This window comes from Psammomys obesus, unplaced genomic scaffold (assembly GCF_907164565.1).
Source record: "Psammomys obesus unplaced genomic scaffold, mPsaObe1.curated_primary_1811, whole genome shotgun sequence".
NCBI lineage: Eukaryota > Metazoa > Chordata > Mammalia > Rodentia > Muridae > Psammomys > Psammomys obesus.
Window position 1 is genome coordinate 9,361,386 of NW_026596166.1, and position 21,165 is coordinate 9,382,550.

Below are 21,165 nucleotides of genomic sequence, written 5' to 3' on the forward strand. Positions count from 1 at the left end.
AGTGAGACAGCCGAGGACTCATTTGACCTCAGGGATACAGAAATCCACAGTAACCAAATAAAGACTTTATCTTGTAAGAACAACAATGACAACAGGTTCCATCTCACGTACCCATGTCAGAAGCTGATGGTTCGCTTGCCTCACTAACTGAAACACTGGCATCAAGTCTGGCCTGTTGCTGGAGTGGATAGAGCCCAGAGATAATTCTTGACATAACTTCTTGTTCTACCCTAGAAGTATAAAGTTAAATACACCTAAATTTGGTAAAAAGTATAAAGTGTTAGCTTTATCACTTTTTTTCCCAGATTTAATTCACTTTATTTTTCTTGTATAAAAACCCTTATGTGGTAGCCACAGCTGGAGCCTGGGACCTCTGAACAGAGACTCTGGTGTGGGTTTTCACAAGATCAGTTAATTCCTGATAAGGAGACTTAGTGAACACAACCTCTTTCCAGAGGTTGGGGGTCAGGTAGCTATAGGTCTTGGAGATGGTATCAAAGGTGGCCTTGGCAAAGTTGCCCAGGGTGGCATTGCCGCCCCTGGCTGATGTGTAGCGGTCATCAATACCGGCCATCATCAGTAGCTTCTTGGGCACAATGCCAATGCCTCTGGGAGAAGGGATCAGATCACCAAAACAGAGCAACAGCAGCCTGGCACCTTGCACAGAATGGCATGGGGCTTGCCAATCTTATTGCCCCAGTTTAGCCTCTCTGCACAGGGACGATGGAAAGCTTGACCAAGTTGATGGTTCCTCGGATGGCAGTGGCTACCTCCTAGGAACACTAACTACCAAGACGAACGTGACTACTATAGTCCCCACAGCAACAAAAGCCTTGACCCTGGTCCGCTGGCCAGCCTGTTTATGCTTCTGCACTGGCATCATTTTTAGAACCTCATCCTTTAGGGATGCACCCAGGAAAAAATCGATAATCCTGGGTTCCCTAATGGGCAGGGAGAACAAGTAAATTTCCTCCAAGAACTTTATCTTCATGTCCTTAACCAGGCAGCCCAGCGTGGTGACAGGGATCCACTCCTTGTCTTCGGCTTTACCTTCCCAAGCCCCGGGACCTAGGCCACACCCATGGCCTCCGCCCCTAGCCCTAGGAAGCATGGAAGCACTGCAGCAGACTCCTAACCCTGGGCCCCAGAGTCCCTTGCTGCACCTGCACCATCCTCATTTGGATGGCAGCAGCTTTATAGCTTAACACTCTTAAGAAAAAGCTGTGCTCACAGCACACACATGCAAAAACAGCCTTCCAGACATCACAACTGGAAGGAAAAGTACCTGTCTCTTCTGCTAAGACAAGCCCATGAAACTCTCCTTCTGAGGGACAAACTATGAAATTGATGTACGGCTTTTTATATTAGCCTGACAGAAAGTTAAGCATATTATTTGGGCTGATAATTATTCAGTATATCATGTACTTGAAAAATGTACCTCTCACTCAGGGAGCATATATCAAGTCATATCAGATCAAAGCTCCACAAGGTTCACTGAGCAGAGTTTTGGGACCAGGCAAGTGTTTAAACAGCATCTTTAAACTAGCCATGTGATGCTTCTGTTTGTGAATTAGAGTGAAGTGATTTTAGTTTAAAAAATGCTACAAAAAGTCCTGGTCTCCCCTTAACAAAAACATAAACAAACAGACTGCAATACAGGGTAGCACTCTTTTCTTGAAGAACAAAGAAACATGTATTCCAAGGTCACTGTTAGGAAGGTCAAAGGAAAAGCAAAGAGTACAGAGCAGGCGACTTTCTTCAGTACACTTCTTTAGAGCAGCTAATAGGCATAGTAAAAATTACTGCTCTATAAATGTGAGAGGTTCATTGTGGAAAATTTAGAAAATAAGGGTTTTTTTTTTTTTCTTTAAATTGGTAAGGTTCACTCATAATCCTATAGTCAGAGATAAGTACAGTTGATAACCTGATATATATTTCAAACATTTGTTCAGTGCAAATTTATTTTAAGGTCTTATACACTAGGTTTACACTGCGTCTCTTGCTTTATCTAAACAGCAGGGTACCATCTTTCACTCTTACTGAATACTCTTCTAAGCCATTTCCATTTATATGTGCTATTCTAATTCTACTCACACCAGCAGAATTATAAACTCACCACTGAATCAAATTATTTTCCAATGTTTCTTTTCTCTCAATTACTTTATCCAAGATATCAGTAGTGGGATGAAAAGCAGAAACCACTGGAGGAAATGAAGGACCATTATATTTTGTAGGAGCGACTTTAACACTTCTATTAAATTCCAACATTGGTGCAGAACATTCAGGAATTTCATCACGTTTTTCCTCCTCCTGCTAACAAAAGAAAAACCAAACTATCATTTTCATGTACCTGTTCAACATGTACTAAGTGCCAAGCATAGGCAAAGAACTCGGCTTTAGAAATTAACCAACATTCACAAACCAGTCAATAACCTTCTGCTTGGGTGGTATGACATTAAATATAGCATACACACTACCCTTATCCCAACACAAACAAAAGTCACACATGACAATGGGGAAAATGCATCCACACAGTTTGTCTTCTGTAAACTGCTCAGGTTCCAGGTACGGTTTAGTGGTAGAATTCTTGCCTACCTGAGTCTCACTGCACATCACCATACACACCATATAAAAAATCAGTATCCGTTCTTTATAGTCATAAAGCTAGAAAAGTTGGGGATTCTAGCATTAAACCCTATGAAATATACAGGAATTTATGAACTTGATTATCACAAAAACCTGATGATCCCAATTATTTCATTCTTTCAGAACCTGCAATTTACATACATATAGTTTATCTTACACATTATTTTCATCATGATGTCACATCCCAAAATTATTTCTTTGATTTTTCAAAACTTTTCTTTATGATAAATGTTACATGTTTAAAAATAAAATAATGCCTAAGTACAACATGTTATATATAAATGATCTGAATTACATGTGTCTAGTCCCCAAACTCAACAATTATCAACTCACGGTCTACTTTGCCACCTAACTTGTCTATCCCATCCACTTTCTCTGTCACAGATCATTTTAATCCAAATCACAGATATAATTTTATTTATAATTATACAAGCATCTCAACAATGTCTAGACTCTTTAAATATCCCAGCTCATCAATATCCTCTGGAGGAATAAAGCCCTTAGGTAGTAAGTGAGAGAGCTAGAGCACGAGGAGCCCTTACCACTCAACCCCAAATCCATTGTTAGTTCTATAACTCTTTCTTCTATTTATATATTGAAAAAAACAATTCTATGTAACAACAACAACAACAACATGTGAGGACTATAAAGACAAACAAGGTTCCTAGCTTCAAAATACTTAGCTAACATTCACATGAGGAAACATATCTTGGGTACAATGCATACCTCTGCATATTCTAAAAAATAAGATTTTGTTTAAAAACATGTATGTATTTTATGTGTACGTGTATGTATCTGAGTTTAAGTGTGTGTTCCACATGTTCAGGTGCCAGCGGCGGTCATAAGAAGTTGGATCCTCTGCAAGTGGAGTTAGAGGCAACTGTGAGTCACCACGCGGTGCTGAGCACTGAACTGTGTCCTCTGCACGAGCACTGATGTTCTTCACCGCTGAGTCGTCTCGCTGGCCCCTCATTAACAAAGTCAGTCTTAGTCTGAAAGTCAAAGAAATGTGAAAAGTATTCTCCCTAATGCTAAATGCCATATTCATAATATTAAAATAATCTTGTGTGTATGTGTCTCCATTTTTCATGTGTTTTACATTTTCCTATCTTTCTCTCCCATTTTATTATTTCCATCATTTTTATAATGACATGCATACAGGGTCTTCCTTAAATTTTTGGATATTTTAAAGTTTTCTCTCAATATAAACCTAACTATTGCCTCCCGAAATGAAGGGTTAAATTTAATAGATTGGAGAGAGGGAAGGCGGAGGAATGAAGGGAGCAGGTATGTTCCAGGAGGGAAACAATGGACTACCATTAAGTTTATGAAGGCAACAGCATACTACAGAAAAAAAAAAGTCACAAATTCTAAAAGAAATTTAAATGAGCATATATAAAAGTTAAAGTCTATTTACATCAAAGTGAAGACTCACTTCTCACAGCCTTGAGGCGCAGCTGTGACAGTCAAAAGACAGTCAACCACCTGGAAAAATATTTGTAGGAAAATGATTTCCTGTGTCTCTAAGCTTTGTTACCTGAACAATATCGATTACTTCTTCAAAGTTAGTTCCTGAAAGCTTCACATCTTCTTCTTCCATCTTCATAAATTCTGGAGCCTAAGAAAATATTTTAGAAAGTTTTATTGCCTTCAATTTTAAAGTACTTATAATTTCTCAGATTTTAATCTTAATATTGCCCTATTATTTTGATACTCTGTTCAGAGTGATTTTTAATTTGTAAATGAAATCCAGGTTAATCCCCAATCCATTATCTCATCATTTTAAAAACTATAACAAATTATTTATTCATTTATTTGTCTATTTATTTATTTAATTTATTTATTGATCTTTCAAGACAGGGTTTCTCTATGTAGCCTTGGATATCCTGAAACTTGAACTCACAGAGATCTGCTTACCTCTGCCTCCCAAGTGCTGGGATTAAAGGTGTGTGCTGCCACTGTCTGGCCAAAAAGTTATTTTCAATAAAAAAATATATATTTTTTAAATCATCCGGGTTAGGTGGCCCGCACTGCCTAACTCCAGCATTCGGGGACCATGGCAGGATTACGTGAGCTCAGAGTTAGTAGGGGCTACTTAATGAGTCCTAAGATAGTCTGGGCTGCAGCGTGAGACCCTGTCTCCAAAGACAAACACAAATACCAGCCTGACATTTAAACTATATCAATAAATACAAATTTTTAAAAATTACATTTTTTATTTTATTTTGTTTGTGCCCACAATGACATCAAAGCCTTCATGTGAAGGGTCAAAGGATAATTACTGGAATCAGGCTTCTCCTTACATCATGTGGGTCTAGAGGATTAAACTCAGGTCCTCAGGCACAGCCACAAGCATTCTTACCCGCTGAGCCATATCCCCAGACTCCAGGGCAAAATGCGAAGGACTACCAAACAGGCCAATTTTACATCTGAGGGAAATGCTTACACGTGTAGCTATGAAGGTGTATACATTCACAGACTCACCAAAGACAGAAACAGATTCAAATCATTTTAAAAGTAAAAAAAAAAATGGGGTCAGCAACACGACTCAATAGCTCTTTACCTGGTACTTGTCAACGAGCCAGACAACCTGAGTTTGATTTCTGAGACCCGCATAACAGGAGAGGACAACTCCTCAAAGCTGTCTCTGACCTCTGCACACACCCTGCTACACCCCACGCACATGCACCGCATACACTGAACACACACAAACAGCAATGCACTTAGATTACAGAGACCGTGCCCTGCAGAGACCGGCAGCTCACAACTGCCTGTGACTCCGGCTGCAGAATCCAATGCCCTCAGGCCTTCACACTTGCACAGACTTGGTGCATCTAAAACCTCACACAGGGCCACACATACATAGATTTAAGTAATGAGTAAGTAAATCTTCAAAGTGTTTTAATAAAAATAAAGTTATCTTCAAGTTTACTATCTAGGCCTTGCTATATAAAATCTGCTTACGAAAAATGACGAGTTTCTTGCTGAGAACAGAATTATACATACTCCAAAATGTATTATTTGTTATCATACATGTTCTAATATACTTCAGAGAAAAACAAAATTACTTATAAAAAGTTTATTAGTTAGATTAGGTATAAATTCCATTTATATTACAGTGTTCATGATCATGAAATATTTTTGAGTTCTGTCCCCAACCCCTTTAAACAGGGTGCCACTGTGTCAGCCTGGCTCTCCTGAGCTGGCTCAGCAGACCATGCTGGACTCAAATTCACAGAAATCTTCCTGTCTCTGCTTCCTACATGCTGGGAATTATAGGTGTGCACAGATGTGCCCAGCTGATTTTTGGCTTTTGTTTCTGGTTTGTTTGTTTTCTTTTTTGAGACAGGGTCTTAGCCCTTATGGAGCTGACCTCAAATTCACAAGGATCTGCCTTCTTCTGCCGTCACATCAAGCAATTTTTGATATTTTTAAAAACCATAAACTCAATAATCAATTTGCTATATTAGACAAAACCAGGCACAAGTTACAGTGCCATACTGCTGTAATAAAAGTCATAATATCATTATTCAGAAGCAAATTAATAAAAAATGTCTATTTTTATAGGTCAACAATGTGACAAGATATTTAACATCTCAAAATATAAACACTTCTTGTCACTATTAAAACTCAAATTCTGGATGGGAAAAGGCACTTGCAGTCAAGCCCAGCTTTGATCCCCGAAACCCATATGTGGTGTAAGGAAAACAGAGACTCCTGTTAGCTGTCCTCTGACGTCCACATGTACACTGTTGCATGCATACACGTGCAGGTGGACACGCACATATACACATACACACATGTACAGACACACACAATAAGCAAATATATAGAAATCTATATTCCAATTTATAATTTTCATATAAGTCAAGTATTTTCATATAAATCAAAGATACAGAAATTACCTGTGAGAGTCTCACAATTATTATGTTATGCTAAGAATTACTATGTTCTGAATATCTATAAAGATCTCAAGCCAACTTCTTTAGAACTCTGCAGACAAATTTGACACTCATTTCAATTTTGTCATAAACCTAAATTATTGTTACATATTGTGAATTATGTAGCTCTGGCTGGAACGCACTACGTAGAGCAGGGTGGCCTCAAACTCATAGAGATCTGGTGGCCTTTGCCTCAGGTGCTTAAAAGTATGAACCATCGCATCCACCATAATAACTGTGATATGCTAAGAGCTCTGCATGGAGTGACAGTTAACGATATGCGAGAACTCAGAAACCTACCTGGATCCAGGCGTGCAATGGAGGAAGAGAGGCTTCCTTGGGGCTTGGTGGAGGGGACATTTCGTCAATACTGCTGTGTGAAATGCTGTCAATATCCACACTAGGTAGGATCTACAACAGAACACAACATCTGGCTTTCTGTTTACCACTATGACTTAAGTAATTGTCAAAAACAGACAAAACATGCACTTTAAATTTTTATTGCGGCTAACAGACATTTTGAAGTATGAAAGCATATTATATCTTATTCCTGTTTCTTCTGCTTTTTTCTTTTCTTTTTTTTTTTTTTAATCTTTTGAGACAGGATTTCTCTGTGTAGCCTTAGCTGTCCTGAAACTCATTCCATAGTTCAGGATGGTGTTGAACTCACAGAGAGGCAGCTGCCTCTGCCTCCTGAGTGCTGGGATTAAAGGCCTGTGCCACCAGCTGTCTTATCCTGCTTTACTGCAGACTTTGTTTTAAAATAACTGCATAACATTTCAAGGGTTATACATTCCACAATTATTTAATCATATTCCTTATCGGCAGTTTTCCCCATTATTACATATAAATCCCAACATCTTCGTACATGCAGTGTTTCCTTCCCAAAGTTTGAGTTACATCATGGTAACAGATTTTGATGAACTTCTTGGGCCACCGTGCATAAATATTCAATATTCTTAATAATTATTGGCAAAATCCTATCCAATTTCTGTTTACATCATCAAAAACATAATTGTAAGTTTCATCCTCAGCTAGAATTAACAGTTTTGTATATTATCATTGTATATTATCATTATTTTAATTTTTACTATCTTAGCTATAAGCAAAACTTATTATCTAATTTCCTTGTTCTTAAATGTACTTAGCTCTCCTATAGAATCTCATTCACGTGCTCTGACAACACCTGGATTTGGATCTATTTTTTCTTATAACTTATATTATTTATATTAACTTATATTACTTATATCTTATAACTTATATTAACTTATATTACTGCTTGTCTTTGTATTTAAAAACAAATTCTTTATGTATCTTGTTCTCATTTTTAGTTAAATTTCTTTGACATGTATAACCTTTAGATTTAAACCTCTCTTTCCCATTGTATCTAAAGCATCTTCCCCAACATCCAGAATTTGCTTCAGTTTTAATAAAAAATTGAATGAAATTATCTTCAAATTTTTTTAATTTATTATTTTATAATTTGAACTGGCCAATGTGAAGCTCATGTGCTGCACAGTAAGAACTTGGAGTCTAAAACTAACCTTTTATGTCATTAGCTAAATATAACACACATTATTTCACTTGTAACAAGCCTTCCCTCCATCATGTTATATATGCTTCCTAAATAATAAAGTGAATTCTGAAATCTCACTACAGTAGTCCAGTAACCTCCACTGGTCTCACACAACCTATGCTGCCTGACCTTGAACTTGCTTCTGTAGCTGAGGATGTCCTTAAAGTCCTGATCTTTCAGCCTCTACCTCTCAAAAGTTGGCTCAAATAAGCTACCATGCCTGGCTCATGAAAAAGAAAAAAAAAGTCCTTTCTAAACCATTTATTCTTTCAGATATCATAATTATCCGAAAGTTCAAGTTTAAGAAAATAAAAATCTCATGTTATTTTTTAAAAAAAAATAACAGTTCACTAAGATTGCACATTAAATTGGGAAGAACAGTTAACTTGAATATTTTTGCACATAAAAATGAGTTCCTTCTACATTCAGTTATGTCCTATGATTGTATAAAGTTTTAAGTATTGATTATATTAGCCACAGCCTTCATTAACTCTCTTGTTTCTTTTATAGACCATGTTGTTTTGTCTGGGTTTTGTTAGTTTGCTTGCTTGTTTACTATCGAGGCAGTGACTCCCTGTGTAGCTCTAGCTGGCTAGCTAGCTAAAAACTTGCTAGGTAAATGAGGCTGGATTTGTACCTGTGGAACTCCTCCTATGGCTGCCTCCTGAGTGCTTGTACTTCCTTTTTAAAAGTTACTTACAGTGCTTGGTTCAACCATTCCTTTAGAACAGTGTCCTGTCACTTGAATATGGATTACTGACTTAGAAGCAAACTTAAATGGTGCAGAGCAGGGATAGAAGCATCTCATTAGGATCAGTTCCACAGTCACAAAGGAACCTCAATGAAAGCAAAGGCCTCATAAAGTTATGTAATGAGTTCTAGGTTCCAATGGTTTACGTCACTTACATAGGCTGTAACGGGTCTGCTCACGCACCCTGGCATACCTGGACCGAGAGCTGGGGAGGCTCCTTCTTCTCTGATTTCATTTCTATTACTGCTATATTAGGTTTCTTGACTCCAGATGCTACTTTTTGAGATGTTGGAGGAACAGAAGTAGTCACAGTTACAGGATGTGGCCTGTTTACCATTACTCCAGCAGGTGGCATGGACTCACTATTGCTTTGGGTTTGTCCTATGAAATATAAGGTAGAGAAGAGTCAAGCGACTGGATCTTTGTGACTGTTCTTGCACACAAAAGAAAAGCAGCATCTCACAATTACCTCTCTTCATCACCACTGTCTGCACATGTGCTCACATCAACCTTGCATGTAATGCCCACTTCACATATGCTATCTTAGTTGTTTTTCGTTGTTTTGTTTTTCTTTGGGTAGCCTTGGCTGTCCTGGCCTCACCTTGTAGATAAGGCTGCCTTCAAACTCACAGAGTCCACCTGCCTCTGCCTCCCTGAGTGCTGGGATTACAGGTGTGTGCCACTGTGCCAGGCTGCTACCTTAATTCTTAAAATAAATGTTAGTATATACATATTAAGGGAGGAGCAGCCTTGCTAGGCCACAGAAAAGGACTTTGTAGCCAGCCCTGAAGAGATCTGAGAAGCTGGGATCAGATGGAAGGAGAGGAGGACCTCCCCCCTCAGTGGACTTACAGAGGGGTAGGAAGGAGATGAGGGAGGGTGGGATTGGGAGGAAATGAGGGAGGGGGTTACGGCTGGAATACAAAGTAAATAACCTGTGATTAATATAAAAATAAATAAATAAATAAGTACAAAAAATCTACATATTAGGACATTCTCCATACTGTCAGGATTAATTTCAAAAGTCCTGCTTGTTTTTACATTTCAAGGTAAAGATGACGGAGCTGGGCAGAGTGGCCCAAGGAAGCCCTTAGTGAACATGTGCTGTTGACATGGACACAATCATTTCAAGGCCCTCAAAGCCTCGGCTCCATGGAAAGATGGCAAAGCTTCCTCCTGTGTAGGCTCAGGAAACGCTAGGCTGACTTCCTCATCCAAGTGCAAACATAGATAGTGCGTGTAGAAAATGTCCACCGTAACGCTCTCTTCCCGGGCTTCCCCCCTACAGAGACTGAATCAATTAAGGTTAACTAAGCCTGTCTCCTTGTTTCTCTGTTGGTACTAACCCGACCTCTTTATTAAGCTCTATTCAATAACCCCAGCCTCTCTGTTCAACTGTATGTAATAAAAAGGGGGCTTCCCGGGTATAGAGGTCTCTTCACTAACATTCCCTGAACCCCAGCTTTTCTGTATGTCATCTTGTGTTTGACTTGTCTTCATTCTCTTGCTGACCCAGCCAGGTCCATGTCCCTGAGTCTGCAGCCTCAGGATGCAGCAACAAGCCCATAACCCCACCACCCAGATGACTGAGGCAGGAGGAGTGCTCTAAGTTTGAGGCCAGTCTAGGCTACATAGTGAATTCAAAGTCAGCATGGACTAGTGTGAGACTCTGTCTCAATAAACAAACAAATAAATGTAGCCTTCATTTATATACTAACAGTGTACTCTCAGAGAAAGAAATCAGGAAAAAATATTTCACTCAAAATAACTCCACAATATTATGTGTTTAGGAATATACCTAACAAAGTGAAGGGCCTTTATAACAAAAACTTCAAAATATTATTAAAAAGGAATCATAGAAGATACTAGACGATAGAAAGACATTCCACGCTCCTGGACTGGCAGAATTAATATTGTGAAAATGACTATACTATTAAAATTCATTTCAAATTTAATGCAATATCTACCTAAGTTCCACTGTCATATCTCACAGGTTTAGAAAAGGTAATACAAGAATTCATTTGTAATTAGGAAAGACCATAAATAGACAAAGCAATCCTATGGAGTAAGAACACTGTGGTGATATCACAATGTCCAATCTCAAATTATACTATAAAACCAAGGTGATGGAGAGAGACTGGTCCTGGCATAAGAACAGACAGATAGACCAATGGAATAAAATAGAGAACCTAGAAACAAAATGGCCATCCTCACTCAATTTTTGAAAAAGGAGGCAAAAATGTTTACTGGAAAAAAGATAGCCTGTTTCACAAATGGTGCAGGCAAAGCTGGGTTTCTACCTACAGAATGAAAATAGATTCTTATTTTTCACCTTATACGAAAACAGGTTTCAAAATGGATCAAAGACTTTAAAAGCTGAAATACTACAACTTCTAGAAGAAAACACACCTATCCCTTCAAGATACAGGGGTAGCTACAACCTTTATCTTATTAAATTTTAATGTGCATTGGTGCTTTGCCTGCATATATGTCTATGAGAGGGTGTTGAGTCCCTTGGAGCTGGAGTTACAGACAGTTGTGAGCTGCAATGTGGGTGCTGGGAGTTGAACTTGGGTCCTCTGAAAGAGCAAACAGTACTCTTAACGACTGAGCCATCTCTCCAGCACCCAACAGAACCTTTATTATTATTATTATTATTACTTTTTTATATTAATTACATTTTATTTGCTTTGTATCCTAGCTGTAGCTCACTTCCTCATTCCCTCCCAATTCCCACCCACCCTCCCATGCCCCTCTCCCAGTCCACTGATAGGGGAGGTCCTCCTCCCCTTCCATCTGACCCTAGCTTATCAGGTCTCATGAGGACTGGCTGCAATGTCCTCCTCTGTGGCCTGGCAAGGCTGCTCTCCCTCAGGGGAAGGTGGTCAAAGAGCCAGCCACTGAGTTCATGTCAGAGACAGTCCCTGTTCCCCTTACTAGGAGACACTTGGAGAGTGAGCTACCATGGGCTATATCTGAGCAGGGATTCTAGGTTAGATGCATGAATGGACCTTAGTTGGAGTATCAGTCTCAGAAAAGACCCCTGTACCCAGGTTTTTTTTATTCTGTTGCTCTCCTTGTGGAGCACCTGTCCTTTCTAGGTCTTACTAACTCCCCTTTCTTTCATATGATTCCCTGCATACTACCCAAAGTTTGGTTGAGTCTCAGTATCTGCTTTGATACACTGCTAGGTAGAGTCTTTCAGAGGCCCTCTATGGGAGGCTCTTGTCCTGTTTCTTGTTTTCTCCTTCTTCCAATGTCCATCCCATTTGTCTTCCTAAGTGATTGATCATCTTACCCAGGGTCCTCCTTCTTGTTTAGCTTCTTTAGGTATACAGATTTTAGTATGTTTATCCTATCTTATAGGTCTAGTATCCACTTATAAGTGAGTATATACCGTGTGTGTCTTTCTGCTTCTGGGGTACCTCACTCAGGATGATCTTTTCTAGATCCCACCATTTACCTGCAAATTTCATGATTTCCTTGTTTTTAATTGTTGAGTAGTATTCTACTGTGTAAATGCACTACAATTTCTATATCCATTCCTCTGTTGAGAAACATCTGGGTATTTTCCAGGTTCTGACTACTATGAGTAAAGCTGCTACGAACATGAATAAACAAATGTCCTTGTTGTGTACTTGAGCATATTTTGGATTTATGCCTAGGAGTGGTATAGCTGGATCTTGAGGAAGCACTATTCCTAATTGTCTGAGAAAATGCCAGATTGATTTCCAAAGTGGCTGTACAAGTTTACATTCCCACCAGCAATGGAGGAGGGTTTCCCTGTCTCCACAACCTCTCTAGGATGTGTTGTCATTTGAGTTTTTTATTTTAGCCATTTTGATGGGTGTAAGGTTGAAATCTCAGGGTCATTTTGATTTGCATCTCTCTGATGGCTAAGGACGTTGAGCATCTCTTTAAGTTTTTCTCTGGCATTCTATATTCCTCTACAGAGAATTCTGTTTAGCTCTGTACCCCACTTTTTAATTGGATTACTTGATTTGCTGCTTTTTAACTTATTTAGTTCTTTATATATTCTGGATATCAGCCCTCCCTCTGTCAGATATAGGGTTGGTGAAGATCCTTTCCCAGTCTGTAGGCTGTTGTTTTGTTCTGATGACAGTGTCTTTTGCTTTTCAGTTTCATGAGGTCCCATTTATTGATTGTTGATCTTAGAGCCTGGGCTGTTGGTGTTCTCCAACAGAACCTTTTTAATAGAACACAGGAACTAGCCCCAAGCATCAACAGATGATATGACATGAAAATCAAGTTTCTGGTCAGCAAAGGAAGCAGTCAGCAGAGCACACCAACAACCCACAGCATAGGAGAACATCTCTGCCAGCTACGCTTCAGACAAGGGACTAATATCCAGAATTTACAAAGAATTGAAGAAAGTAAACACCAAGGAAATTAAACTGCCAGTCAATAAATACACAAATAAACTGAATAAACAGTGGATAAATGCACAAAAATACATTTGATACTGACCATGAAGCAGCACAGCTTTTGAATGCCAGAACTGAGATATATAGGCTTTGGGTATGGTTAATTCCAGTTCATGACTTTTTTGTAACAAAGTTTACTAAATAAAAACAATGGTTGACAGCACAAAGTACATACTAAAAACACTACAGTTGAACTGCTTGGGTTTGAATGGCTGTTTTACTCTAATTGTGTCACTTTGACATAAATTCCTTATGTCTCATTTTTTAATCTATAAAACTGATCTGTTACCAAGTGTTTTATAGAACAGATTAACGAATAAAGCTGCTAGAACATTTGCTCAACTATGTTCATAGCAGGTTTATTTGTAATAGCCAGAATTTGGACATAACCCAGATGTTTCTCAACAGAGGAATGGATACAGAAATTGTGGTACATTACACAATGGAATACTACTCAGCAATTAAAAACAAGGAAATCATGAAAGTTGCAGGCAAATGGTGGGAACTAGAAAAGATCATCCTAAGTATCCCAGAAGCAGAAAGACACACATGGTATATACTCACTTGTAAGTGGATATTAGACATATAATATAGGATAATCACACTAAAATCTGTACACCTAAAGAGGCCAAGCAAGAAGGAGGATTCTGGGTAACATGATCAATTCACTTTCAGAAAGGCAAATGGGATAGGCATCGGAGAGGGAGAAAAACAGGGAACAGGACAGAAGCCTACCACAGAGGGCCTCTGAAAATCTCTATCCAGCAGGGTATCGAAGCAGATGCTGAGACTCATTGCCAAACTTTGCACAGAGTGTGGGAAATCTTATGAAAGAAGGGGGAGATCAAGGACCTGGAGGGGACAGGAGCTCCACAAGGAGAGCAACAGAACCAAAAAACCTGGGCACAGTGGTCTTCTCTGAGACTGATACTCCAACCAAGGACCATTCATGGAGATAATCTAGAACACAGATGTAGCCCATGGCATCTCAGTGTCCAAATGGGTTTTCTAGTGAAGGGAAGAGGGGCTGTCTCTGACATGAACTCAGTGGCTGGCTCTATGATCACCTCCCCCTGATGAGAGAGCAGCCTTACCAGACCATAAAGGAAGACAATGCAGCCACTTCTGATGAGACCTGATAGACTAGAGTCAGACAGAAGGAGGGGCTTGGGAGGAAAAGAGGGAGGGAGGGTAAGATTGGGAAAGCACAAGGGAGGGAGCTACAGCTGGGATACAAAGTGAATAAATTGTAACAAAGAAAAATAAATTTTAAAAAATGGAGTGAATACCCCCAAATGCTTAGGCTTTAGAAGTATTCAATATCTCTAGCCATCATGGAAATACAAATTAAAACTATTACTTCATCCTGGTTAGAATGGCTCTTATCAACAAATCTGACAACAAATGCTGGAGACAATGGAACCTGTATTCATTGTTGGTGGGACAGAAATTAATACACTATTATGAAATCAGCTATTGTGAAATCAGTTTGGAGATTTCTCAAAAAATTAAAAGTACAACTCTCATATGACCCTTCCAGTTTATTCCTCACATACCAGAGAACTCCCTACCCTAACATAGAGACATTTCCTCCCATGTGTTTATTGCTGCTTTATTCACTCTAGCAAAGAAGTGGGACCAACCTGTTCATCAATAGATACATGGATAATGAAAATTTGGTACATATATAAAACACAATATTATAATTACAAAATTTTCAGGAAAACGGAAGGATGTAGAACATATATTAAGTGAGATCACACAATCTTAGAAAAAAAGAAAAACGGCATTTCCTCCCTCAGATGCAGAATCTAGCCAATAACATGTACACATGTTTTATAAGTTTGTAAGTAACTTATAAGCATATAAGTTTATAAGTAACATGTATATACGTTTTAGCTTTATAATATCCACAAAGCCTGTTTGAACAGGTATTAGAAATCAAGTTGACATAGCAACTCTTTAAAGTATCTCTGATTTAAGACATATACATACACATATGGGCTAAGGAGATGGCTCTGAAGTTCAGAGCCATTGCTGGTCTTCTAGAAGAGTTCAGTTCCTAGCGCCCACATTAGGTGGCTCACAACCACCTACCTATGTAACTCCAGTTCCAGGGGACTAAACGCCCTGTGGCCTTCATGGGTACCTGCACACACATGGTGCAAATAAACTCATGCAGGCACACATGCAAACATACAAATAAAAACATAGATTTTTTAAAATATATTTGGTGCTGAAGAGATGGCTTAGTGCTTAAGAGCACTTGCTGCTCTTACAGAGGACCTGAGGTTTGGTTCCTAGCACCCAGACACATGTAGTTTCACACATGTAGTTTCATGCCTTTTGCTCTTGAGTAAAGGGATTATAGGTATGTAATATCACATCAACAGATCTGTCCGATTTTAATATGATGACTCATAGAGATCTCATATGTGGAAAAAACCCAACCATTCACCTAGAATATATAATCACCTAGCATTTACTTATCACAACCAGGTTCAAAAGTACATAAAAGTGCTTTAAAGTATCTCTCCTAACACGGGACAATATTAAAAAAACTTGACTTCTTACATTATTATGTATGTCAATGACATGTCAATCATGTCAGCTATAGCATTACACCAAGAGAATATTTCCTGTGAGTGAGATTATGCAAGAATTCATTGCTTAAGAGATCACTGTACACCACAAAAAGCTACATTCTCAGGCTCCCCCAGACACAAGAAAGGAGGTGATATTCATTAGTACCACTTTATAATGTCTGCTACTGATCATAAGCAAGAAACCCCCTCCCGCTTACCTACAGCCTTATATTTGTTGTTTCTTACCTAAAAGAATTGCCATAGGAATTAGATGACCTTCCAGGGTACCTGAAACAGTAGGCATTTCTCTACTTGGGCTGAACAAATATTGTTGATCACCATAAGGCAGTGTGGTGATGGGTTGTTGTATTTTAGAACTTGTTTTCATAGGATTTGCTGCATAAAAGTCGGTTTGTGTTCTTGCTGACTTTACTTTAGTGCCTGTAATAACCATCATTGCAGATATTTAAAATTCAACAAGTATCTATTAACTAGCCACCTAGAACTACAACAATTATTTTCCCCAGCAAGATTCATTCAATTTAATACATGTATAGGTCTCAAGTAGGAATAATACATAGACCAGGGTTTGGCAAACTTAGCAAATGGACAGACAGGAATTACTCTGGTCTAACTCACCATGTACTCTCGGCTAGGACTATTCAACTCTGGTGATACATCATGAAAGCAGCCATGGATAATAAATGAGCATGGCTTCATTCAATTAAAAATGTACTTATAAAGGCAGGTGGCTAAGGCAGTGGTGACATACACCTTCAATCATAGAGCCCAGGCAGGTGGATCTCTGAGTTTGCGATCAGGCTGGTCTCTAGAGCATGTTCCAGGACAGCCAGGGCCATACAGAAAATCCATCTTAAGGAGGTGGAGGAGGAGAAGAAGGGCTTTCAAAACTCCAAATATAATCTTAACAATAAATCTCCAGAATGTGAGAGAAATATTAAGGTAAATATCCTAAGTTGTATGCTTTTAGAAATTGTATCAGTAGGATTTGATCAAGCAGCATTTCCAAAGAAAAAAGAACTGAACAAGCACCACAGCTCCTGCTCTTGAAGCTCTTCCTCGTGGCCTGCTATCCACTTGTGACACAGCTAGTGGAGCATACTAACTCTGAGATTAAGATGAGAAACTTGAAAAGGTAACCAAAATTAACAGACTCAATGTCTAGCTAAGCCATATCCAAATACACCAACGAAATGGCTGAGTGAGTCAAGGCACAGAATAATAAATGAAAGTATTCTTATTTAATTAAAAGCCATCTTTGTTTGGTAAAAACATTTTGGTAACAAACAAAAACACAAAAGTGTCCACAAACACTCTTGAACACTTAGGCTCTGCTGTTTCCTCCTCGGCATCAGAGGCCGAGCTGTGGGCACAACTAACAGACACCAATGTTGTGTATTAAGCTCCTTCTGTAAACAGTGTAGTAAGACACAGGAAATAAGCTTCCTTACCTTTCATTCGCTCTATTACTTTTGGTCTTTGTGGTCTGGCCTTAGGAGACGGAGAACTGAATCTGAGATATGGTCCTTTTTTAAGAGTGCTGCGATGGCCCTGGTAAACTGGCTTCCCATATATTTGTAACATATAATCCTCGTCTTGTAAAGCTGTAGTTGATTTCAAGAGTCCCTACCAATGCGGAAAAAAAGTTAAAGTTACTATTAACAATAGTAAAACCTTCCACCTAGGAAACATAAAAAATTTACATTACTATGTATATTTTCAGTTCCTAAAGTAACGTTTAAACATGTTTTACATAATTATGTTAAATAATACAAACAATCTTTAAATGACTTTACACACTCGCAGCTCCACTTTCGACCGTAACCAAAATGCCCCAGAAAGGGGCTACAGAGACGGCTCAGTGGTTAAAGGCCCTGGCTGCTGTTACACAAGTACAGAGCTCAATTCCCACATGGTGGGAACACCTGGTGGCTCACAAACATCCATAACTGGCCCTTTGGGATCGATGCTCTTCTCTGTGCAGACAAAATGTTTACGTAAAATACAAAAACAAATCTCAAAGTATCACAGAAATGTAGCATTCAACCAAGCGCATATCAAGCACTAGGGCCAAACATTAAATTACATACTTGTCTACTCAATAATCGACGCTTAGCGTTAGGGAACATTGGTGCCGGGTTAGAGCCATAAAGAAAGTCTCTGTAAGCATCTAGTACCATGTCTTGCACTCACCAGGCACTGAACATCATTTTTTTTAAATTTAAAATAGAACATGCACAAAAACATGCTTTTCAGTACCATGCATCTGACTACTATCAGATGACTAACACTCTAGAGCAGTGGTCCTCGCAACCCTTCAATACAGTTCTCATGTTGTGGTGACCCTCAACCATGAAACTGCCTTTGTTGCTACTTCATAACTGTAATTCTGCTTCTGTTGTGAATCATAATGTAAATATCTGATTCGCAGAATAAATGATATGCAACCCACAGGTTGGCAACTGCTGCTCCAGACATACCTATTACATACTGTGATGCATACGCTCTAAAGCTGGGCATGGTGCTGTATGCCTGTCTTCCCAGCTTCTTGGAAGGATAAGGTGGGAAGACTGCTTGAGTTCAAGAGTTTGAGGACAGCCTGGGGAACATATAAGACTCTGTCTCTTAAGAAACAAAAAACAGGGGCTGGAGAGATGGCTCAGTGGTTAAGAGCACTGGCTGTTTTTCCAGAGGATTGCGGTTCAATTCCCAGCACCCACATAGCAGCTCACAACTGGAACTCCTGTTCCAGGGGATCCAATACCCTCATACAGATATATGTAGTCAAAGCACCAATGCATGTAAAATAAAAATAAAATAAATATTAAAAGAGAAATAAAAATTTAAATTAAAGAAACAAAAAGCAAAAAAATAAATAAGAAAAAAAACACAGTAAGAGGCCTTTGAAGAAAAGTACAGATTTCATGTGGTTTTCCACATTACAAATCAAAAGTCTTATGCAGTCAATGGTACAAATCTGGCCTAGGTTTGTACATTTTTCCATAGTTTAAGTTTTTTCATATCCACATCATTATTTCTATCTTTAAGAAAATGACCAGGTACAATGTACAAAGTCAGGTTAGGATCTCACTTCTTTTCTCTCTTTCTGTAGACCTGAGGCAGACATGCTCTTTACAGGTGGACTTCTAAACTGTTCCTGTACTTGCTTTTGACAGTATCTTCTTGGAATTACAGATCTGTTCACCATTTTGTCTTGTGTGTTGACTTTAGTATTTCTACTCATAGTTAGGGATTTCATGTTCCTTTGATTCTTTGGATCAGTTCTCTTTTGTTCATAATCTTTTCTCATAAGTTCATCCTAAGGTAAAGAAAATTAAAATTCCTTAAGCCAAAACAAAGTGATGCTTCAACACTAGCAAATATTGGAATTTATTAGATAAACATTGTTTAGTACTTCTAAATGCTTTAAATATAAAGAATATTAACTTACACATGAGAAAAAAAACTTTCTGGAAAAATAAAACACTAAAAGACACTGGGCCCAGAGGTACACACAGCTCCTGCACTCAGGAGACAGGAAGAGCTACAGCTGGAGGCCAGCCTGTCTCATAAAACAAAAGTAAAGAAAGCAATCCTAAAGCTAAAAACACTAGCAAGTTATGGAGCACAGAGGAGGAAGCCGAGGCATGGGAGGGCATTACACCTCAGAAGCTTCAATCACAGGAAGTTAGCAACTTTAAAACAAACTTTAATAAAGAACTTATAATGAAACTGAGGTGACTCTATGTAAACTTAAATTATTTGAAGATTTAAATAAGCATATTCACATAAAATTAACAGTGATGGGGACATATTTTGCTCTTTAGCACACAGCTGGAGGTCACTTCTTCTATTTATGTGGTGAGTGACACAGTGACTAATATAAATTCCTTATAAATGCATTCCTTATAAATGTTCCTAAATAACAAAGTTTAAAACATGTTTTTGTGGGCCAGGCATGGTGGAGCATGCCTGTAATCCCAGCACTCTGGAAGGCAGAGGCAGGCGGATCTCTGCGAGTTCGAAGACAGCCTGGTATACAAAGTGAGTCCAGGACAGCCAACGCTATTCAGGAAAAAAAAAAAAATTGTGTTCACTGCTGTGGAAGCAGAGCTGACACTTCCCCTTGCAGTCACTCTGCATAAGCATGCAGAATGGAAAAAAACAACTGCCTTGCATTCCAAGATGGTTACCTTGTCTAGTTCTACACCTCCAAATACACAAAACTTAAAAGCCGATGTCTGAAGACAGGCTGTGCCTTTTATGGGTGTGAGGAACTGACTTGTCTATGAGTTAGTGACTTTGCTCTGGTTGCCTGAGTGGATCAACACTTCTCAATCTACTGTCCTGAAAGATCTTTGCAAGAGGAATTTTGTTTTTTGTTTTTAAAGAATTTTCTTTTAAATTTCTCATATTTCAGTTATTGTCTGGACAATTTGGCATACAGGAGCCAAATAAAATTTATAAGAATAAAGAATTTACTAAATAAAACTATACTTATTAAAAAGTCAATATAAAGAACGACAGTGAAATTAAACATCACAAAAGAGGTTGGGCACCCAGCACTCACGCGGCTTTTCCGAGTACGAGGCTGACTTAGTCTACATAGTAAGTACCAGGACAGCCAGAGCTGCACAGTGAGATCCGGTCTCAGAAACAAAACAACAAACCCAAAACAAAAAACAACAACAAAAACAAGAAAACAAGTAATAACAAACCAGAAACAACCCAAGAAACATCACAATCAAACAAAAGACTTATAAACCAGACCTGGCGGGCCATGCCTATTATCCCAGCTACGGAGGAAGCTGAGACAAGAGGACTCAAGCTCAAGGTTTCCCAAGCTATCATGAGTTTAAGCCTGGGAAACTTAAATACTATCTCATAAAGTCCAAAGTGGAGACTAACGAGACAGCGGTTAAGAGCACCTGATGAGCCTCTACAGGACCTAAGTTCCGTTCCCAGCATCCATACTGGGCGGCTAAAATCACCTGTGACTCCAGCCCCAGAGAGGGCATCTGGCCTCTGTGTGCCCCTGCACACACTGACATATAACCACAATGACAAACACACATAAAAGTAAATCTTTTTTTAAAAAAAGTCAGAATTGAGTAAGCAATACAGCTCAATAATAGAGAACATTCCTAGCATGAGGGAGGGCCTACGTTCAGTCCTCAGAACTGAAAATAAAAAGCATTAT

The 21,165-nt window shown here is 38.8% G+C and overlaps 1 protein-coding gene across 1 annotated transcript in view; it reads right to left on the reverse strand.

Annotated features, from left to right (window-relative positions):
• The window catches only part of Kiaa0586 (KIAA0586 ortholog), a 103,323-nt gene that overhangs the window by 46,988 nt on the left and 35,170 nt on the right, over window positions 1-21,165 (reverse strand). Inside the window, exons 13-20 of the mRNA XM_055595315.1 lie at window positions 19,057-19,284; window positions 17,417-17,591; window positions 16,191-16,385; window positions 9,108-9,295; window positions 6,888-6,998; window positions 4,184-4,264; window positions 2,117-2,310; window positions 112-230 (exon numbers count right to left, since the gene is read on the reverse strand). Of these exons, the coding sequence (XP_055451290.1) occupies window positions 112-230; window positions 2,117-2,310; window positions 4,184-4,264; window positions 6,888-6,998; window positions 9,108-9,295; window positions 16,191-16,385; window positions 17,417-17,591; window positions 19,057-19,284 (1,291 nt within the window). The remainder of the gene's footprint in view (window positions 1-111; window positions 231-2,116; window positions 2,311-4,183; window positions 4,265-6,887; window positions 6,999-9,107; window positions 9,296-16,190; window positions 16,386-17,416; window positions 17,592-19,056; window positions 19,285-21,165) is intronic.